Source organism: Fonsecaea nubica (assembly GCF_001646965.1).
Source record: "Fonsecaea nubica strain CBS 269.64 chromosome Unknown Scaff11, whole genome shotgun sequence".
Taxonomy (NCBI): domain Eukaryota; kingdom Fungi; phylum Ascomycota; class Eurotiomycetes; order Chaetothyriales; family Herpotrichiellaceae; genus Fonsecaea; species Fonsecaea nubica.
In genome coordinates, this window is record NW_019173684.1 from 106,047 (window position 1) to 124,021 (window position 17,975).

The window sequence follows — 17,975 nt, forward strand, 5'->3', positions numbered from 1 at the left end:
CACTGCCCCTCAAGGCTGGGTCGCTGCAGGTCGATAGCAATCAAGAATTTTCTAAGCAGGAAGGCGCGCCGATATCCGCGCTCGTGTTTGCTCCACACGACGTCTCTCCCTTTTGGGGTTCAGCAGTGTCCACCTTGGGTTGCTAACGAACATTGGCAACTCTGCAATTATTAGGTATTGTTAGTCCCTCTATTCGCGTCTATTTACGGGACCATCATGGCGGCTGCGTCTCTGTCGAGAATAGTCTGGACGAAGAACTATTCAGGGACTGTTTGAGAGACAGTGTCATTTGTCTAGATTATGTATTTCCTCAAAACCTCTAAGCTTGACAAGCCAGTGGTCGGTGTTGTCTTTATTGTATAGTCATCTGCCATTTCCAAAGAATCGACTAGGTCCCGCCAGCCACGAAATCAGATAGGTGAAATATACCCTTCAGCTCGATGACACTCGTTCTGTGGCAATATGAATGCTTCCGCTCTCCCCTGCTGCAGCCCGATGTGGTAGGTTCTTTTCTCTCGAGGATTTCACCATACCAAAGCGACGTGACCAATAATGTAACTTATGGCTTTCATCAGAGGACGTTACACACTGGTCACAAGGCTGGTGGTCTAAGGGGGCTCAGCCTTGTACATCCCCCATCCACTGCCATCCAGCTTGGCAACCTCGAACTTTCCGCACAGGGTAAGCGGAGCCTGTTGTCTTTCCCTTGAATGAGCCTATGTCCTATGTCGGCATTTCCCATGACATCGATACTGGAAAGTATACTAGGAACGAATCTGCCCGTCCGTCATGTCAGATGCTGACACCTGTAATTCCATCTTCAGTCAATCCCATCATCCCAAACATTCGAAGGAAGCAAGACTATGCATTACCACTGACCCCTCGACCTATCTTAGTCGTCGTGGACATTTGGCCCGTGGTGGTTGCTGAGCATGGAATACACAAAGTTGTTAGCAGCTCTAACTCCTCGTTGCTCTGAGAACTAGAATCACTTCCCAAGCAGATGTTAGACCTCTCAGGCTGGAAATATAAGGCTGACCAAGATGCGGGAAGGAACGAATATGGGTTTTGCATCTGACTGTGGCCAGGAGGTTGGTCAGCAGGCTGCCTTTTGCCAGGAAAGCGTCCCCGTAATATCCATTGTGTTATCCCAGACACACCGCATCGCTGCCGTGGGAGACTGGTCTCATTATAGAACCAGGGAAATCTCTCCAACCGGGGAAAAATACAACACTCTAGCCATACTACCACGGCAGAACAAGAAGTGTAGCTGGAAACGATAGTGGGAAATACATTCAAGCATAGCCAGTACGAGATAAATCAAGAGCAGTCAGTCCAACGATGCAGCTCCCAACACTGAGTATCATCCCTCTCAAGTATTTGTGGCTTGTTGACTGAATTTTGAAAATATATAGCTCACACATACCCAGATCGACTATAACCTCGCTGAAGACGACTCACAATTGGCTATTTGCGGTTCCAAGCTGCGCATCCGAGTAGGAAAACCCTCTGTTCCGACCCCATCACCCTACCATGTTCATCGCGCCACTGACACCTTTCCTATCCTCGTCTAGCAAGACGACACTCTCCCTCTCGGCCTGACCTCCATCACCATCGGCACCGCGACCACCGCGACCGGAACCACCGTTCCCTTCACTGTCCCGTACTCGCTCTCGCGCGATCCTGCAGGCTCGCTCAGAGGCAGCGGCACCACGGTCTTCGACCAACCCCTCAAGAGCGCCACCCTGATTTCCAGCGACGTCCACGATTCGTCTCTTGCGGCGTTCTCCTCGGCCGAATGCGCTTTCTACACCGGCGGTGTGAATCTCAGCGAAGGGGCGTCCGCGTGTATTGGTGATGTCGTGGCATTGGCACCGACTCACGACGACGGCTCGAAGGTGACGTTCAACGAGGTGGTGGTTTGTATGATTTGCAGCTACTCTTGACACGTGAATAATGGTCAAGACGTGCTGTGGAACATATGCCGCGCTGTATTGTTGGGTTTGTACTTCTTCCGCCAAAATTTCATGTCAAAATAAAAACGCATGAATTGAATATGGGAAACGATGGCGAAAAGATGATGGCGAAAAGATGGATTCGGAAGATGAAGCAGACATAAGGGATAACAATTCATTCGATTGTATCAAGCATAAAGCATAAAGAAGTGCTAGGTAGGATATCAGTATGAAAAGCAATGCCGAACCTCGTAAACCTCGTCTCGATCAATGACAATAACCAGCTGCCCTTCCGTGACCGCATCCCTGAATCCTTGAAAAGCGGTCCTAGAACAATAGTCCACCAAGAAGCAACCCTCCAAGCAACCCTCCCGCAATGGGCAATCCATATCCACCTCCCGGATAAGCGCCGTATGGACGATTATAGGGATAGCCTGGTCGAATAAATCTGGCGTTGGGGTCCGCATATGGTCCGCTTGAATAAGGGTTGACACCATAACCCCTTGGTCCGTATCCGCCATATCCATAGCCCGGACCCCCGGGAGGCTCCACGTAGATGTTCTTGCCGTCTCTGTCTTTGGCGAAGAACTGAGGTTGACCTGTCATTTGTGCTTGCTGCATAGCTTGTCGCAACCTCATATGTGCTTCGTAATATTGTCTCTCTTCTTCTGCACGTTGCGCACGACTGCGTACACGTTCCTCGTGAGTTGTGCCGGTGACTTTATCTTTCAGTTTCTCGCCAAAGGTCTTCTTTTGACCGGCTTGTTGTGAGGAGGATGGCCGGGCCGGGAGTTCTGGTGGGTATTGTTCGTCTTCGGAGTGGTCGGCGGAATGTGGTGCCTGTCTTCTCAACCTATCCTCTTCTTCTTGCAATCTTTCGCGTTCCTCTGTGCTCAAGCTCTTCAGGACTTCGGGGATATCTAATGGGTGCTCCCAGTATGATTGGGGGGGCTCGACATTTGTGTTCACGAAGAACTGGTGGTTCTCCTTGGGATCGTACTGCCGTACCCACCCTTCGGGTAAAGGTCTCTGAAGGTCCTCCATCGAGCGGCGGGCTTCTGTTGGGATCCCATTCTTTGCAGACGGCACTTCTAGGTGGGATGATTTCTGTGGTTTGGAGGACGTTGTGGCCGAAGAGCCAGTGGCCTGGTCGTAGGTTGGTGGGGGTTCTGCTGGCGCGGACATGTTGAGTGTAAAGATAGAAAGTGTAGGACAGGTTCAAAGTTGGTAGGGTTGTAGATTTAAATGCCTACTGCTAGCTGCCTGCGGAATCAGGGAGATGTGTAGAGAAGTGAGAAGCGCGACAGAAATACAAATTGCGGGTTGAGGCTCAGACGGTGATAGTGACGCAGATGGCCCTTCTCGGAGTAATCGGGAGCTGCGGTGCCTGAGAGCCTGACCAATCAATCTCACGCTAAATAGGCTCAGCCACACTTTATCCACCAATGAAATTCCGTAACAGCTAAGACTGTGGCGATCTCGCTTGACCCAATCAGGCGTCATGTTGCGAGTCGTGCGAGTCCAAATCCAACCTCCAAACTTCCTTCATTGCTTGCTTTACATCCTTTCACAGAGCTCGCCACCATCGTGTTCCTCCGAGGACCTCGAAGTCTCTTTTTCGAATGTGAATTGGGACAACTTTGTCCTCGAATCTGCAACATGCGATCCACACAAATACCTCAGCGCCGCTGCGCTAGAAGTGGACACGAACAGCGATTCCATCATCCTGATGTGCTTACCTCGCTAGTACCATCTGAACCAAACCCACGATAGACTCCAACGAAGCTTGTGTTGAATACACATGTAAGGAACAACTTTGCTGGCTCAGGATCGGCGATCCGCTTTCGAAATGCCCTTGGGCTGGGCGAATTCGCGACCTCGAATAGAAAGACTGCCCTCTATGCAGGGCCTTCTGCCCCTAACATTTTGTATCTCACATTACCTGTAGGATCGCTATACTAATGGCTAGAGCTATAAGGCACCATTGACCACCAGGACCCCAAAACTCCTACCAAAATTAAATATACAACTCCTGGTTCGGCGATCTGCACCGTAGCAGACGATGCATTCAGCCGCGGCGACAACGGTAACATGATGCCAGGCCACTATACAAGCTCTCAGTTTTTCACTACCGCCAAGAGGTCAAAATGATTCAGGAGACAATGCTCGCGCTGGGTGAACGTCGAAGATCTTGGCAAATGGAGGTGAAGACAACCTGGGCTTATCGTCCACGACCAGTCATTCTGCCACACCCGATGTCAAATTTGGATCACTATATGTTCACTTGACAGGCTTCTTGTTTATCTGCCAAGACTATCTCCTGTCAACCAGAGGCCACAATCGATTTCGTTCCAATATCCTCTCCAAAAATTCCAGTCTGCCAAACCACACCAGCCTCTTGCACAAGTCTTCGTCATCGTCTTCAACTTCTTGATCAACCCTGAATCTGCAACTTGCAGCCTGTCCCATAGAGATTGAATCTCGCAACGTCATTTGGGGGAAAGCAGCATCTTGCTGCTTGTCCCTCGGCAAGTTTCCACAGACACAATGAGAGCCGAAGCCGTGAGCTTCGTGTTTGAACATGTGTTCCTTCCCCCGAAACTACCACAAGAACATCACGGCGAATCACACGCTGATGATCTCCTGGAAGAGATCTTGGATGCCGCGCGCGACTTTACGCTTTCCTTTTCTGCCTTTAGGCACGAACGCCCCATCTGGAGGCGACTCTCACGCTCACTAGTCAAATGGGTCGACATCTACCACCAAGGTGTCCCATGTCGCGAAGTCATTACCAGTACCCTTAAACATAGGCATCAAGATGGTGAGAACTTTTCGCAAGGATCATCAGTCGATGCTAATCAGTCTTCCAGATGTTTTACTTTTCTACATTGAACCCCAGAATGCCGCCATCCTGATTCGAAGCAAGCCAAACGGAGCCATCTTCGAGTGCTTTGAGGTGCTTGCAAAGACAGATGCGGTTCTCAATGCTAAAGACGCCATCGTCCGACACTTTCCAGCACGATCGGTATTTTTGTCGAAGTCGAAACTCGAGGATTGTTCCTTCATCAAAAGCCTTGGAGATGCCATCTATATGCTGTCAGTTGAACCATTGAAAATGGCTATGGAAATCACGAAGAAGGCAAACAATACTGTGGTTGAGGAGCGGCAATCTGCCCATCCTCGAGCAGTCTCCGAGTGGCTGTTCGGTGTCTTGGGTGGCTGTGGAAAGACTGCGTCGAGTTTGCCCATCCGCAAACGCGTTCACGATGATGTTTGCTGGAAAAATGCACACTTACCTTGGCGCCGGTCAGGTGTTTGGCTAGCTGCCAAAGTTGCCCTTCACATCGCCCTCGTCAACGCAGACCTCGAAGGTGAGGGACATTGCCATTACAAAAACTTCATGTTGTTCTTCTTGTCTCGGATAGCAGCTGGTATTGTGGCCATCGATAATAGACCCGACACTCTCCACGTTCTGCGCGTGAAATTGGCTAGGCGTAATGCCAAACTGGGACTGTTCATACTGGACTTTGTCCAAAAAGCCGTCAACTTGACCCTAGACCTACTCGACAACAGTATCCGCCGCCAATGGGCCGAGACTATCGATAGAGACAAAGTTGTTGTTCGACCTGTCCCTCTCACCGAAGTATCAGATCACCTGGTGCTGAAGAACAGTTGCTCCATAATACACAACATCTGGAATCGCTCTCGAAAAGGTTTCAAGTACTCACTCACTTCTTACACCCCTCCATCATCCGGTAGAGTGGTGTTGTCAAAGTACCAACTACCGGAAATCGAGATCTTCACGCAGGCCAAAGACGTCCTCTTTTGTCCTGTCGACTTTGAGCTCTGGGTTGAGGAGTGTTTGAGCAGCTGGATAGCGGCCAACGCGTCAACTGCAGCCGCATGCCGCAGTCTGTATGGACTAATACAGAAGTATTATGCTGTAGCCAAGAAGAACTACCAGCTACATGCGGAGCGAATGTCCATTATGCTCCTTACGGTGTTCGAATTGTGGATGGCCCTGGACATCATTGCAACTACTTCATATGCGCTCCTCTTGGAGTATCCACAGGAGATTCCTGTCACTCTCTTTGGACCTCTTCTTCTCAGTAATCGAACTGAACTGGACAGACTGTCAAAGGTGGAACTCTACGTCAAATCAAGACGATCACGGTGTGCCTACACCAGTCCTTCTCTCTTCGTCGATCCGTCACCAGGCTGCTTTGCTGTGAGATTTTACGACCAATCTTCTGATCTGCAGGCGCTACGCGCTACGGTCGAAGAAGATGCTCATCGAGCACGGAGAGCCAAGTCTGACGAGTGGGAGTCGAAAAAGAAGACATTTGACAGAATGATGAGAGAAGTCGATGGAATGAAATGTGGCGTCTTCATCCCCAAAGGGATCGACAGGTACGGAAAGCCATATGTTGGTAGGCCTCGACATGACAAGAAATGCCAGAAATGTAAAAAGGAACAGCAAGCCAAGGACATCCAGATATCCAAACACGAATGGCCACTCCCAGACGACGAGACCCTGTGCAAAACAGTGATCTTTGAGCTTGCCGCCCCCGAAGCGATTGTCTCCTGGCGAGATGCCACATTTTTATTGCTTCAAGATGTTTGCAGAGCCAACCAAGTCACCGGGGCGGTGTCCAAGCAGGGACTACTCTCGTACGGACCACTTGAGAAGTACGCTCAACGGAGAAATCGACGCATCACTCTTGCATCCTCTGTAAAGCCCGTTCTGAAATCACACTATCTCAAGGCCTCATTAAATGTTGACCCCGTCTTGGTCAGCAACGGCCTTCGCCCTAGAATGCATGATGCTTCGAATCCGGCTCTATGGACGGCAGACCAGACTGCAAATCCTTCGTTGCGAAGCCATTGCTATACCAAACTCACAGACTCTCCAAACAGTGTCTTTAATGGCTATGTCAACTTCACCAGCCATACACAAAATCAAGTCATTTCTCAACAGTCCAAGTGCCCTACAGAGATGGGCTCTCATGAATTTGTGCTCTTAGGATCGCTAAGATCTGGGGAAAGACTCCAACTACTCAATGTTCTTGGAGCAATCACCTCCGCAGAAATCGACCTCAACTCTCCCTCAACAGCTCTTGTCTTTCGTTACGCTATCTCTCAAGTTGGTCAAGCATGTCCTACCTCGCTGCTACGTGAATCCCAGGTTGTACTTGAGGAAGAGCACTTCACGTCTTCGTTGCTGGACGCCCTCAACAGTGCATTCAAAAGAATAGAAGCGAATTTCAAAGAAGTGGCGGCGGCGGCTATATTGCTAGAAGTGGCCCTCAAGGTTATGTCGCTGTCGTCGTTTTCAGACGCCACGAAGAGCTGCATGGACCTTGTTCTCTGGATTCGTCGCTCTGGTCTATGTTGGATACGCCAGATGACCAAACTCTACGCTGAACGGAAAAATGCTCGTGCTGACAGCTCTACTCTCGGAGACCTTTCACGTCAGATATTGCATGCATGCATTCTTTGTCGTCACACGTATACCGTCGATACAGAGGCGCAACCCTCCATGTTCTCTGACCAGGATGCTGTGGCAGACTATGTGGAGGCTTCTGTTCACTTGCACACGCACCGGAAATCCCAGCCTGCCACAAAGTCTCCCAGCAATGAAGCACAGCTCTTGAATGATGCGTACCTTGCGAGACGAAACGAGAAACATCTTCAAGCCAGCCTTGAGCTCCATCAGTCCGCAATTACAGATGGTATCAAGAGATTTTGGACAACAGCTAGGTTCACCAACAAGTGGCAGACAGTTCACTCAGATGACTCCTCCTGGATTTCAAATTGGACTTCTTCTAAAGTCGTCCACTACAATCTAGTCACCGGCAGCCTTCTTGTCTCCGGGCGAGCGATTTCTCAGCTACCTGCTCGGTATACTTCCGATCCACTCTACCGCTCCATCTTTGGCGATGTGGACTTGGACGCTTTCGCTGCTGATATCGACGACATGGAGTACATGACCAAGGATGATTTTCATGGCCATCGTGTCTATTTCGGCTTGCGTGGTGACGTTCTACTCATCCGTTCGCAGCAAAACGATAATACTTTCGAGGCAATCAATCGCAATCACTTTCTAGAAGACCTTCCGCGAGTTATCGTCGAGACCACTACCCCTTGGATGTCCTTGCGTGACGGCACAGTGATTTTCCGTCCTCGGGCGCGACCTTTCCACTCAGAAGAATGCAACTGGATCCTGAGCACCAATCTTCATACAAGGTCTACGACATCCATGTATGCCGGCCAGAAGTATTTGATAGATGCCCATAGTTCAGTTGGGTCGACTATTTGCGAAGCTCTCAGACCGATTGAGCAGTCAGCACACATCCTCATCACATTCAGCCAAAACACAACAATCGAGATTGAGCTTCCTCGCTATCACCTACATTTTTACGTCGACTTTGAAGGTCGTATGGTTTGCAAAGAGCTTTCTGCCTTCATAGACTTTGACCAAGCATTAGGAACTCTCTTTGGATTCAAGTCTCGTATAATTCTGCGAACGACGAGTAAGATTGCTGGATCAAACCTGAGAACAGTTCTCATCCCACACGGTGATGTGAAAATAGTTGCCGCACTGCCTCATATCTCCGCTCAGATCCAGTTGGGAGACACTGATTCCGTTACCTTTTCGCAGTTCCGCGTCGATGCTAGACTCGGGCAGCTAATTGGTCAAGATCTGGAAGCACATCTCTACAAGGCATACCTACATGCGGTTACAAGCTCTCTGGAGCCTGACTCTTTGACCGGCAGGACGGGCACTGAAGAGAGCCTGTTCGCTTTGTCGGATGCCATCTGCTACACATGCCAGCCATTGTCGCCGCGTGCCCATGCCATATTATCTTTGATTGCTCGGCTTACACCAGAGAGGAGCTTCTACCCTCCCCATCTTAAAGCTATGCAGACCATCACTTTTAACGGTGTCCTACCAGTCATGGCCCAACATGATATCTTCTTTGGGACAGTCCATGCTATTATCGCCCACAACATGAATGCCGATTGGTTGTTTGATGCTCAAGTGAGTGCCATATCATACAATGGGGACTATGCATTGTTGGACAGATCACATCACCGAACACGAAAGCTTTTCCCGAGCGAAGCTGTTACTTCAACCTCTCTCCCCGTCGAGGACAAAGATTATTGTGCACGGGATCGAGATCTAGATGACGACTATTATGCGTCGGCTGCTATGGCCAACCTTATTGAGACCTCGCCTTCCACGTTTGATGTCAGCACATCTTGGAAAAGTACAATTCAGCTTTGGAAAGATGTCAAAGGATTCAACGAGGAATTCAAATTCAACTCATTTTCAGGTCTCTTGAGCCAGGACCTTAAAGAACTCTTCCCTCGTCTAATGAGCCTATGCAGATCCCCATCTGCCTCAAAAGAAAATGTCATGCTGGTCTTGTCATTGTTAGTATTCAAGCAACCTGCGATCGAGGCGCAGTTGAGATCACTCTTTGCATTTGCGATTTCGCCTGTTCTCAAAGGCCTCCCAGCCCCGGAACACGATTCATACGACTTGAGAGACGGCTACAGATACAATCACACGGAGATCTCGACACTCATTTTTCAATGTCGGAAACCATTCGTCCCGAGCAAGTTATCCGTAAATGCGGAAAACGATGAAGAAGCGATCGCGGAACAGCGACGGCAATTTGATCAGGAGCTGAACAATCAGCGCGAGTCGATTCTGGAAGCTGCACAAGAATCCTGGCCGAATGACACCGTTCGGTTACCCCCAAAGGGGTCTTTGAATCACTACAAGATTTCGGACCTGACAATGCTGCTGAATGGGAGGTTTGCCGTTTGGCACAAAAATCATGTGTTTTTGCAACTCCTCGAGAATTACGACAAGGAACTCAGAGGTTTTAACAGCGTCTGGAATGGCCAAGATGTCCCGGACCTCCTTGTCGACCTCGCGTCTGCCAGCCCTTGTTTAGGTCAAAATACTCACTTTTCACTGCTTGACCTCATGGTCGTGACACCAGTCACCATGCAGGCTTTCAGCAACAGCAAGCCTACTGAATTAGATGGAGATTTGTCATCGCAGCTTGTGTCTCGAAAGACTACACCTCAATTCCTGGATTCTAACCAAGCTCGTTCTAGCTTGGAAGAACTAGAAGCTATTGCTGAAGAGTTACTTTCCGATACCTCTACAGCTGTGCGTGATTACGGGAGTTTTTTGAATGACAGCAACCAGGCTATGAAAGGCCGGTTGGGCCAGGACACGATCAAGATGGAAGTGCCTTCTGGTGAGATTCTGGCTAAAAAGCTTGAGGAGTCCAGAGCCCGAATCTCCTACATTCTTGGTCGAACCCGCAAGTTATTGAGACCGCGTGTCGACACGCAAGAGGCTCTCGTAACAGCAAGACTCTGGCCCCAGGTGTCTGAGTTGACATTGCTTCAGCTCCTCTCCGCTGACAATCGAAAGAAAGTACCTTCTTGCTGGATATCTGTTCTTCTCCAATTTGCAAGAGAGATTACAGCCGTTCAACGTGTGGAAAGATTACAAAAGTTCCTTGCTGCCGACGATGCGTTCGCTCTCAATAACGAGCTTGCAAATCCTGCACACTCTGCATGGTCGCCAGAGGAGTGGCCTGACTGGCTCCTTCTCGAGTGCCAAAACAACTTTCTCATTCGACCTGTGCAGATCCGTGTGGCAACTGAATTGCTCAAGCCGGAAAATGGTACTGTTCTACTGGGTATGGGTGAGGGAAAAACGAGTGTGATCTTAAATCTTGTGGTAACAGCACTTGCTCAAGGTTCGAAACTCGTTCGAGTCGTCGTGCTGAAACCACTTGCACAAGAAATGCTCCGGATCTTATCACGCTCTCTTGCAGGCTTGGTGGGAAGGAACCTCTACTATCTGCCCTTTTCCAGGCAGACCAATTTAACCGCCGAAACACCCCAGCGACTGATGAGCCTGTATCAGGAATGCCGGGTAAGGGGAGGTGTACTGCTGACTCTACCAGAATACCTGAACTCTTTTCGCCTTGTGGGCATAGATAAGCTGACACAGGACACTCACAATCTTGCTGCCAACCTCATCGATGTTCAGAAATGGCTTGATTGCAATGCTAGAGATGTCCTCGACGAGTCTGACGAGCTGTTGAAACCTGGTTACGAACTTGTCTACACGAATGGGGAAGCAACCCTTCTTTCCGGAGCGCCAGACCGATGGAATGTTTCGTTGGAAGTCTTGTATTTGATCCAGAAAAATGCGTATGCGCTTTTCAACCAGTGTCCAACCGGAATCGAAGTTGAAGCCCGAGGCTCAGGCGCTTTCCCCCATTTCAGAGTGCTCAACGATGATGGCGCGGCGGCAGTGGCAAAGTTCGTGACTGAGGCCATCGTCAACGGACAGCTTTCATGCCTTTCTCTCGGCCACTGCGATCCAGAGGTGCTTCAAGCCATCAGCTCGTTCATTCTCAATGTGGACGTCGACGCGGCCCAATTTGAACTGATCACCCAACACTTTCAGAACTCCTCCAGACTCAACCTACTCTATGTGGCCAGAGGTCTGGTATCACATCAAATTTTGAGTCATACTCTGCACAAACGCTGGCAGGTGAACTATGGGCTGGATCGGACTCGAACTTTGAGCGCAGTTCCGTATCGTGCCAAATCAGTTCCATCACCAAGTGCTGAGTTTGCACAGCCGGAAGCAGCAATCATCCTGACCGCACTGTCATTCTATTACACAGGCATTCTTCACCAGGACTTGAGGAGATGCCTTCTTATCTTGCTCAAGCTGCCAGATCCCGCTGACGCATACCATAATTGGGTGAAGCATTCCAAAGTTCCTGAAAAATACCGCAAAATCAACTGCATCAACCTCGATGATGCCACTTGCGTGGATACTCTGTATGCCCATCTACGCATCAACAGCGAGTTGATCAATTTCTTTCTCCGACACGTTGTATTCCTTTCGGCAGCGAAGGAGTTTCGACACAAATTGTCCACCTCGGCTTGGGATCTGTGTAGAAACGAAGGAGTTCTTACAGTTGGCTTCAGTGGCACGTGCGACAGCAAAATACCAATCATACAGAAGGATCTTCCGGACTTGAGACACATCACAGCGTCAACTCTGTGTACCCTGGTGAGGTTTGATAACCGGAAATACTTCTGTGCCGCATCACCATCTGGTCAGAGGCTGACTACGAAGAAGTTGCTGCAACGCGCCACTGCAGATGGACCACTCGATGTTATCATCGATGTGGGAGCTCAAATGCTAGAAGGAAATCTGGAGATCGCCCAGTTATGGCTGCTTCTGAGGCCGGAAAAGATGGCCACCATTTACTTTTCGGAAAACGACGAGAAGATGGTATTGAATCGTGATGGCTCAACCGAACCACTTGCGTCTTCCATCTTCAAAGATGAGCTGAGAAGCTGCCTAATCTTTCTCGACGAGTTCCATACCAGGGGAACCGACTTTCAGCTTCCCGACAACTTTACCGCCGCCGTTCTGTTGGGACCAGGAATTCTGAAAGATAACCTGGCACAAGCCTGTATGCGCATGAGGAAGCTTGCCGTCTCTCAACGCGTCAGATTCTATGCTCCCCCGGAGGTCGACCAGGCAATTCGAAGTGTCAATAAAATTCCGACCGGAGAGCTTGACAGCCTGCATGTCGTTCGTTGGGCTATTCACCAGTCATGTCTTGCTCTGAAAAAGCAAGATCCTCTTTACATATCTCGAGGGTTGCTTCACTCACGACGGCGACTTGCTGCTTCCCGGCACATTTCGTCGAACGGAAAGATTGTGGATTCTCAACAGTATCTGAATACAGTTCGCGAACGAGAATGTCGCCCGGTCACTGAGCTGTATTGCGTGGGCGGGCATCACCGAGCGGAAATGCCGTTCGAGCCGACTATCCAGGAGAATCAAGATTTTTTTATTCAAAATCTGTGTCTAGAGTTCGAACGAATTGGTTCAACAGACATTGACGACAGCGGGATCACGCAAGAACAGGAGCGAGAGGTCTTGCATGAGATTGAAGAAGAGAGAGAGGTGCAACGCCCTCGAGAGGTCCGTCCTGCCACTCCTCAAGTCTGTCAGGCTCTGCTGGATTGTATTCGAAATGTCCGAAATGGAGCTACTCTCGTCAAGCCCGCAGAACTCCGCCCATGCTTCGAAATCCTGGTGCAGACCCGCCTCGGGCCTTACTACACGCCCTTGGAGTCTCCCACGCATGTGTGGGTAACTCGGGATTTCATGCGAACCATTGAATCTCAGAACGGTTCTCGTGACGACGGGTTTTTGAGACCAGTGCAATGGGTGTTGAAAATGGAGGGAATGGCACAACCTGTCATCATCAGCCCACATGAAGCCAACGCCTTTTTGCCGGACATTCAGCAGTCGAAGACATCGACCTTGTACATGTATCAGGCCCGTACCTCTCGGAACATGGCGTCGTTCGATAGCCTTGACATCTGCAAATTGCCGGCAAGAAACAATTCTGGCGAGATCAGCCCACAAGCCATTGCTCTGCTCGGCCTTTTCGCAGGTCAGCTGTACTTTTCTTCCTTTGAGCATTACCAGGAATTTTGTACGCTGACTGGACTCTTTGATGGAGAGCGACCACTCCGCAAGCGACAGGTGGCAACCGACAACTTTGTGTCGCCATCTTGTCGAAAAGCGAACGGGTGGACCGAATGTACTTTCCGGACCAGCCCTGTGCCTTGGATCAAGGAATTCATCGATATGCGACGAGCCGGAGTCGAATGGACTCACACCCATATGGGACGAGTCATGGATGGTAAGATCTTGCGGAGGGAGGATTTTGAAGAGGTCGAAGAGGATTTCGAGGACGAGGCTGTGGTGCACGACATGGGTGAGTTGAGTCTTGGTGAGCAGGAAGAGAACGAATAGTCGCTATTACGGAAGCGGAGTGAAAGTGTGTGTTGTGGCGTGGCGCGGCTCAACGCAGCGGGTGTTGGTACGCTTCGGTACGCTTCGTGTAACAGGGCTGGATTACTTTCGACGCTTGTCAGAGTCTACTTGGAGTGTTCAATCGGTGATTGAGTCATTGGATCAGTTGATGGAATGCTGGATGGACAGAAGGAAGCGAACCACAAAGGGAGTCATTGAGGGGATACATCGAGCTCGACCTACCACTCACCGCCCAGATGATTGCTGGAACTTACGCCGAAGGGAACAAAATCAGATGTATCAAAACCAGAAACCCCTAAAACGGAGATGGGATATACAGAAACCCAGAAAAGAAACAAAAAATGTTTTGAGTAAATGCCGTTCTTTCCAGCATTCCACATTGCAAAGTGTCCCACATTTCCATATTTGTAGATGGCATACACTGTTCTCGGTGCATACATCTACAAGTCATGGTCCGAGATACCAGGCTTGACCTGCTAGGCAACAAGCGGCTTTCACAGCACCGTGGACCGGCACCCTCTAGCTCCCCGAGGCCGGATCCAGACCTCCAAAGAAGAAAAACCGGTGTTGTGTCAAGAGACATATCTCCCGCCGTCGACGTTGAATCCGGCGCCACTGTATATCCCCGGCCAGAGCCAGCCAGAGAGCGAGTCAGCCATCCTACCCTGATTGCTAACCTTCCGCTTATGAAGGGAAGGTGTGGTAGGGGAAACGTAACGTACGTGATATACCTCGCTTCGTCCGACGCCAAAAAGGCCGTCATGTTGGCGACGTCTTCGGGTTCGCAGAGCCGGCCGAGCGGGAGGGTCGCGAGGCGTTTGGCTCGTCCTGCTTCGTCCTCTTCTGTGAATGCAGAGTCGACCTTTCCGAGGACGCGGGGGGCCCTGTATATAAAACACAAATCCGATGGTCATTCAGCTGGGGTCTTTCAATTTCTGCGAAATATGGCCAAGGAAGAAGAAAACGAAGAAAGCCTTACATGGGTGTATTCCCAAACGACGGCCTCACGATGTTAAAGCGGATGCGGTCTTTGGCATACGCCCCGGCGAGACCTTCGGTTGCCTGAGTCCCTCTCAATCACTCACGCGGTCAGTTACTCAGTCACCATCACATCAGTTTTTCCTGGGCAATCCCCATCAAAAACAACCTGGGTTCAAAGAAAAAACGTGAACTGGACCAGTCAGGACAAGTACTGATACGCACCGTATCCAAAGCGCCCTTACTCGCCGTGTACCAGATGGTACTGGCCCTCGGCCTCCTCGACCCAATACTCCCAATGTTGATAACATGGCCGGCCACTTTGCCAGAAATCCAGCACGGCACCACCACCTTCACCGTCAAATACAGCGGCTTCACGTTGACCTGCCAGACGCGGTCAAAGTCGTCCTCGGGCACGGCGTGCGCGTCGGCGCCCAGGTGCACGTACCCCGCGCAGTTGACCACCGTGTCGGGGACGGCGGAGAACTTCTCGCGAGATAAACGGAGGGCGTCGTGCCAGGTCTGTTCGTGCGAGACGTTTGCCGTGAGGGGGACAAAATTCTGTGAGAGGTTGGCGGGGAGGGAGTTGAGTGTCGCGTCGTTGCCGGGCTGGTTGATGTCGATGCCGAGGACAAGGGCGCCTTCAGAGAGGGCTTTTTGCACGATCTTCAGACATTACATGGGCGCATTGTCAGAATGGTAATTCTCCTCTCCCAGCGGGAGAGCAAAAGCACAAGGACACGCAGAAGACAAAAGGCAATGAGAGTGTAGGTAGATAGGTAGGTAGGTAAGAAACTCACTCCCCTGCCAAACCCCGATCCTGACCCCGTCACAATCATGACTTTGCCGTCCAGTCTTCCCATCTTGGGTTTGTCCTCCAATCAATATCAAATGGAAGATGTCGGCCGGTGCTTGGTTGCTTTTAGTCTCGGTTCGGGGGGCCGGCCAGACACTTCTTATCTCTTTACCACACGGTGCGATGTCGAAGGTACACAAAGACAAATACAAATACAATCTATTTACCTCGGAGACAGAATGCTTTTTCTCCAAACAACGGCAAGGCTACTGGATTCGCTGAATACCCGTCTCGGGCTATGAATAACGGGATCGTCTCCCCCACACTTCATGCGGCCCCGGTTCGACTCCAATAGATTCGGTTTTCGGTGCGGACAGGACATTGATTGATATGCAGTACATAAGTATGTTTGTATGTATGGATCTCGGCTATGGTTTGTCTCTTCTGTGGTGAAGCGGCAGTGGCTCATTTTCGGTAATAGATAGATCTAATTATACCCAGCCATCACTCCTATTTGGCGACCACGTTGAATAATATAATAGTTACGATGAAATGCATATATGTCTCCGACTACATCTCGGTCTCTGACCGCCCTCAACCCAGACTCTCACTTCAACTCCAGACGCTGCATCAGTCACCATCTACCTCCTTATATACAACGAGACAAGTCGTTCACGAACTCAAATGCCCCGGACACTGCCCCCCCTGCAACGCGCCCCGAAAATCCCTCAGAAACGTCCACATGGTCTTCTCGCGCCACCCGCGGGCCTTCCACCCGTTGGCCCGCTTGGGGTAGAGATCGACCACGCCGGTGATGGTGTCGTCGTGCGCGGCGACGAACCAGACGTTATCCTGGGCGTCGGCGTCCTGTGCGCGGGCGATGGTGCGCAGCGCCTCGTCAAAGTCGCTGGTGAGCACGGGGTCGAAGAAGGCTTGGTCGACGGCGCGGCCGCGCGATGTCTGGAGGGTCTCAAGACTCTGGAGCGTCACGGTGCCCAGTCCCTCGCTGGAATGTTCCGCGGCGATGGATGCCACGGCGGAAGACAAGCTCAGATGTTTCGACGGCCGGAGCTCGCCGCCGTGGTGCGTCAGGTCGCCTCCCAGAAAGGCAAACGTGTCGGGGTTCGATGTGGTGCGGACGAGACCGCCCAGGTGGCCGATGGCGTGGCCGGGCGTGTCGAGCAGGTAAAAGGAGCCGTCGCCAAAGTAATCGAGGGCGCGGATCTGGCCGACCTGTACGGTGGGTGTGTTGTCAAAGTCAATTTCTCGCAGGCGTCGACCACTGCAAGGACACGAGGGGTGAGTACTTGTGTAGAGCGACCCTGTGGTCCAAACGGTCGGTGGACTTACTCAAGATCTGTCTGCCGTATCGGCGATTGAGGACCCGCCGGATACGCTGGGAGGAATGCCTTGCTGAAGCCCGGTCCGACGATCAGATCCGTAGTTGGGGGAAAAGGCTGGACGTCGCCCTGATGGTCCCAGTGCCAATGACTAATCGGCCGTAATATCAGTGATCAAATCCCAACTCCCTCTGAGAATACAAATCGGTCATGATCCTCACCTCCAAACCACAGCCTCAATATCCTCCAGCTGCAACCCTCCCCCCTCTCCGCCTGCACTCTCGACTAAAACCTCCGCAGTCGTCTTGGGCACCTCGACCACCCACCCATACGTTTTCAACCTCCCCGAAACCACGGGCGGCATGGCATAGACATCCTTGGGCACGCCGAGGTCGAAGAGCACCCTCCTCGTCTTCCCTGAGACGGTCGTCTCGATCAAAAACGACCAGCTCGGGACTTTGGGGAACGTGTGGAAGGTCGGCAGACTCGGTTTGACCAGGTGGTCGGCGCCGAGGCCCTCGATGGTGCCGGTCGTGTCGACGATCCAGAAGTTTGCGACCGCGCCGGGGGGGACGGGGAAGAGGTGGCCACCCACACCCACAGAGCTTTGAGACGTCATTATCTAGGTCCTTATGTCTGGTTCTGGAGTGTGTAAAGAAAGATTTTCTCTGAAATACCCCTGTGTGTAGTAAGTGTTGAAGAGAACTTGACTACCTACATATGTAGGCATTACCGAACCTGACAAGCACTTTTGTATCCTCCCAAGAAACCACAGGATGTACTCCCCATGGACAGGACAGACACCATTTGGAGAACTACCTTCGAAGCAAACCCCAAATCCAACCGGCAAACGAGACAGAAACGTATCCCGTATCCCGCACCCAACGTCGAGATATTATAGCCGAAAGCTGATTCTGATGGAGTGGAAGCGGGGTGAGGAGATGGTGGCATTCTGAGCAAGTCTTTGAACCGAGCTCACCAGACAGGGT

At 51.0% G+C, this 17,975-nt stretch overlaps 4 protein-coding genes across 4 annotated transcripts; 2 read left to right on the plus strand and 2 right to left on the minus strand.

Annotated features, from left to right (window-relative positions):
• Nucleotides 1–1,061: 1,061 nt before the first annotated feature.
• AYO20_02520 (hypothetical protein) lies at nucleotides 1,062–1,946 on the plus strand (the record flags this gene model as incomplete). Its single annotated transcript, XM_022640824.1, has 3 exons — nucleotides 1,062–1,091; nucleotides 1,431–1,496; nucleotides 1,575–1,946. The coding sequence occupies 3 exons, from the start codon at nucleotides 1,062–1,064 to the stop codon at nucleotides 1,944–1,946; spliced, it is 468 nt and encodes a 155-aa protein (XP_022503080.1).
• A 336-nt stretch (nucleotides 1,947–2,282) lies between these two features.
• Nucleotides 2,283–3,140, minus strand: AYO20_02521 (hypothetical protein; the record flags this gene model as incomplete). Its single annotated transcript, XM_022640825.1, has 1 exon — nucleotides 2,283–3,140. The coding sequence occupies one exon, from the start codon at nucleotides 3,138–3,140 to the stop codon at nucleotides 2,283–2,285; it is 858 nt and encodes a 285-aa protein (XP_022503081.1).
• A 1,362-nt stretch (nucleotides 3,141–4,502) lies between these two features.
• Nucleotides 4,503–13,851, plus strand: AYO20_02522 (hypothetical protein; the record flags this gene model as incomplete). The annotated part of the gene is made up of 2 exons (XM_022640826.1): nucleotides 4,503–4,776; nucleotides 4,826–13,851. The coding sequence occupies 2 exons, from the start codon at nucleotides 4,503–4,505 to the stop codon at nucleotides 13,849–13,851; spliced, it is 9,300 nt and encodes a 3,099-aa protein (XP_022503082.1).
• Nucleotides 13,852–14,444: 593 nt separating this feature from the next.
• AYO20_02523 (cyclohexanone monooxygenase) lies at nucleotides 14,445–17,605 on the minus strand (the record flags this gene model as incomplete). Its single annotated transcript, XM_022640827.1, has 7 exons — nucleotides 14,445–14,487; nucleotides 14,595–14,756; nucleotides 14,852–14,934; nucleotides 15,076–15,503; nucleotides 16,327–16,928; nucleotides 16,997–17,137; nucleotides 17,208–17,605. The coding sequence occupies 7 exons, from the start codon at nucleotides 17,603–17,605 to the stop codon at nucleotides 14,445–14,447; spliced, it is 1,857 nt and encodes a 618-aa protein (XP_022503083.1).
• Nucleotides 17,606–17,975: the final 370 nt, after the last annotated feature.